Source organism: Impatiens glandulifera, chromosome 1 (assembly GCF_907164915.1).
Source record: "Impatiens glandulifera chromosome 1, dImpGla2.1, whole genome shotgun sequence".
Lineage (NCBI taxonomy): Eukaryota > Viridiplantae > Streptophyta > Magnoliopsida > Ericales > Balsaminaceae > Impatiens > Impatiens glandulifera.
The window spans coordinates 38,229,735-38,233,108 of NC_061862.1; the positions used below are offsets into that span (position 1 = coordinate 38,229,735).

General features: G+C 34.1%; 1 protein-coding gene across 1 annotated transcript; it reads right to left on the minus strand.

The window, feature by feature from the left end:
• Nucleotides 1-384: 384 nt before the first annotated feature.
• LOC124925015 (probable E3 ubiquitin-protein ligase HERC3) lies at nucleotides 385-2,166 on the minus strand. The gene is made up of 4 exons (XM_047464995.1): nucleotides 1,679-2,166; nucleotides 1,352-1,584; nucleotides 714-952; nucleotides 385-642 (listed from the first exon to the last, which is right to left on the minus strand). Exons 1-4 carry the CDS (start codon nucleotides 2,164-2,166, stop codon nucleotides 385-387), a joined length of 1,218 nt encoding a protein of 405 aa, XP_047320951.1.
• Between the last annotated feature and the right edge of the window lie 1,208 nt (nucleotides 2,167-3,374).

Consider the following 3,374-nt stretch of genomic DNA (forward strand, 5'->3'; position numbering starts at 1 on the left):
TTTGGAACGATATCATCTTTGATGGCTGAATCTTCATCTTTTATTTTCTTCGATTTCTCATTATTCTCATCCTTTGCATCTCCGCCTTTCTTTAACTTCCTCATTTCGATTTTTATATTCTTCAGTTTCAGTTTTCTCATTCTATTTCTGATATAAAATAGATGAATAATACGTGAATGCCACGTGGATACAAATTTAACTCCGTTAGATGGTTTTTGTTATCTTAAATATTTTTGACACTTTTTGATAACTTTATATACAAAATAGAATTCTACGATATTATAAATGAATTTGACACTCAGTCCAGTAAATAAAATTAGCATTCTCCGGTTTCAATTTTATGATAAAGTTTTATCAATAAACATGTAAATTCATCCAGGTAACCTATCCGAAATTAATCTCAACTCGCTTGGGTTCCGCCCTTTGAGCCACATTGTTGGGCACGACGACCATCTCCACTCCCAATTGGCATGTGTTTCCAGCTCCAAAACCGTAAACCTTGTCCGATTCAGTGAGAACTAGAGTATGGGGTACCTCCATCAACGATTTCGTGCTACTAATCTGTACTACCCGCTCTTGTAAGATCTGTTTAAGATATGGAACCTTAATTAGCAGCCTTAGAAGGCTGGGATTCACATCATCCTGTAAAAACAAAAAGACATGTCAGTAATTTTATTAATTAATAAAATGTAATAAATATAAAACAAACTAACATTAAAAACGGCAACTTCATCCTCGCGGAGTCCGACGCTCGATGGATATTCATATCCTAGAGAATATACATCACCGTCTTTTGTCACGACAAATGTGGTAAATGCTCCGGCCGACACATAGACCACTTGGAGGTGAGCCAATGACTCCACCACTTTAGGGACTGTTTGATATTTTTCGTCTCCATATCCCAAGCATCCATGAACCCCACAACCCCATGTGCAAACCCTTCCGTCTTTCCCTAACACGACACAATGAATATGTCCGGCGGAAATCATAACCGGTTCAAAATTCAAATCTATCAATTTTGTAATCATTTTTGATTTTTTCTTATTTTCTATTTCTCCATGTCCCAGCTGTCCGCCTTGTCCACATCCAACAGAGTAGACCGACCTAATATTTTACCATGCATGAAGTGTTAAAAAATAGTAGTATTGAAGAAATTGCATGTGTTCATGAAGGAAATTCACTTACATTCCGGTGGAGGTGCACGCTAATGCGAGAAGGAAACATTGACCCGCGGAAATTTGAACTACGGGAAGGTGTTGGAGCTCACCGAGAAGAGGTTGAGGTATAATATTATTTACGTCGGATCGATGACCGATTACATTACCTTGGAGACAAAGCGTGAAGACCTTACCTTCTCTAGATAATACCGCCGAGAAGTAATGTCCGATTGTAATGTCTACCACAAATATGTGTCTCAACGTGTCGACTATTTGCGGTACAAATGATGTAACTGCATCTCTATCAAATGGCACTACTTCACCGAATGAAGTTACACCCGAGGCATATACTCTACCGGTATCGCTAACCAGCAAAGTACGTTGAAATCCAACTGCCGCTTGAACTATTCTAACCCCGAACAAAGATCTACAAACACAAGACATTATATATATATTCAATCTCTTATTTATATTCATGCATGCGTGCATGCATGGCTTCTCATGAGTAGAAAAAAACTGACCTAATTTGTTGAGGCAAAGAGTTGATGCCTTGGGTTGCGTATCCAAGCTGCCCCGCTTCATTGCTCCCGAATGAAGAAACAACTCCGTTCGAGCTGATCGCAATGCTATGACCTGGTCCGGTTAGCACTTGAGATTTCCCCCACCTGGAGCAGAACTCACGGGCGAGCAGGAATCTCAAGACGCGTTTCCATGAGCCTCCACACCTGTTCTTCAGATATTCAATCTGTGAGGCTGTCATAGACTCAAAGCTGAGAAGTTTCTTCTTGCAGAGATCCAAAGCTGCAGCCTCTGTCCATGAGAGGGTTTCTTCGCCTTGAGCAATCCGGCTGAAGAAGGAACATGAAGCGTCTAGGCTTGTGAGATCATGAGCATCCAGATTGTATTCAGTCAGGAGCTGATGGAGAAGGGAAGAAATTGAAGACAATGTCCCAATTGGACTTTCAGTTTCAATCATCGATGATGATGATGGAGCTTTCGTACTTGTCATGTCTCTGTAAAAATCATATAAAAAATTAATTAACTCTAATAAATGAAAGAATGATAGGAAACACGACTTTGGGAAGTGACTCGTACACGAAAGAAAGTAAGATCGCTGTTATACGAAAGTGATCTCGCTGTTATAAAAAGAGACTTCGTCCCTTTCGTATAATAAGAGGTCTCTTTTGTATAACAGCGAGGTCACTTTCGTATAACAGTGATGTCACTTTCGTTTCCTTGTACGAGTCGCTCCCCAAAGTCGTGCTTCCAATCATTTTTCCTAACAAATATGAGACTAAGTGTATAATTTATTGTTCAAGAATATTATTTTTATATTAATATAAATATTATTTTATTATTTAATAACTAAAATTACCAGATGTTGAAAATCTTAAAAGAAAAAAAATGATGATAAATATGGCTAATAAATAAAGATATTTTGGTTGTTAAAAAGATTGATATAGGTAGTAATATTTTTTCATTAAATCAAAGTGCTTTTACTTTTTTCTTCTTTTTTTTAGAAAAGTGCCTTTCTTTCCTAGAAAATTGATTTTGTAAAAGAAAAATCATTAAAAATATGACAATTAATAAATTTCTCTTTTTCTTATTGTATATTTAAATATATATTATTTTATTTCAAATTAAAGTAAACCAAAAAATAATAATAATAATACCAAATCACCTCAAACAATTAAAAGACCATTTTCTTTGATAAATAAAGTGGACAAATTTGTATAATGTTTTATGGTACTACCATAATTCAAAAGGAGAAAACTAAACTTGTTGTATTTTTTATAACTAAATGTTCTAAATATAAATATGAATAGTGATTAAAAAATAATTTAATCAAATTAAACATATTATGACACTTTAAAGAATAAGTGATTTTAATCATTGTACATAACAAATAATTTTATAACAAACAAAATTAATTCATTCTTAGTTTTTACTTTAACATTGATTGAAAAATCAGGATTGTATTGAGATTGTGAGAAACATGAAGAAATTTAAAAAAAAATTAAAATGGAACACAAAATTAAGAACAAATTCCTAAAGAATAAGGGAAAATATTGACAATAAGATAATGAATACGATTATTGTGAAAAAAAAAGATATAGAAAAAAATTATAAATAATTCAAATCTAAAGACAAATAATAAGAAACTTTCAAGCTAAAACTTACCAAAAACTTGCACACAATTGAAGAAGATAAGCGTTG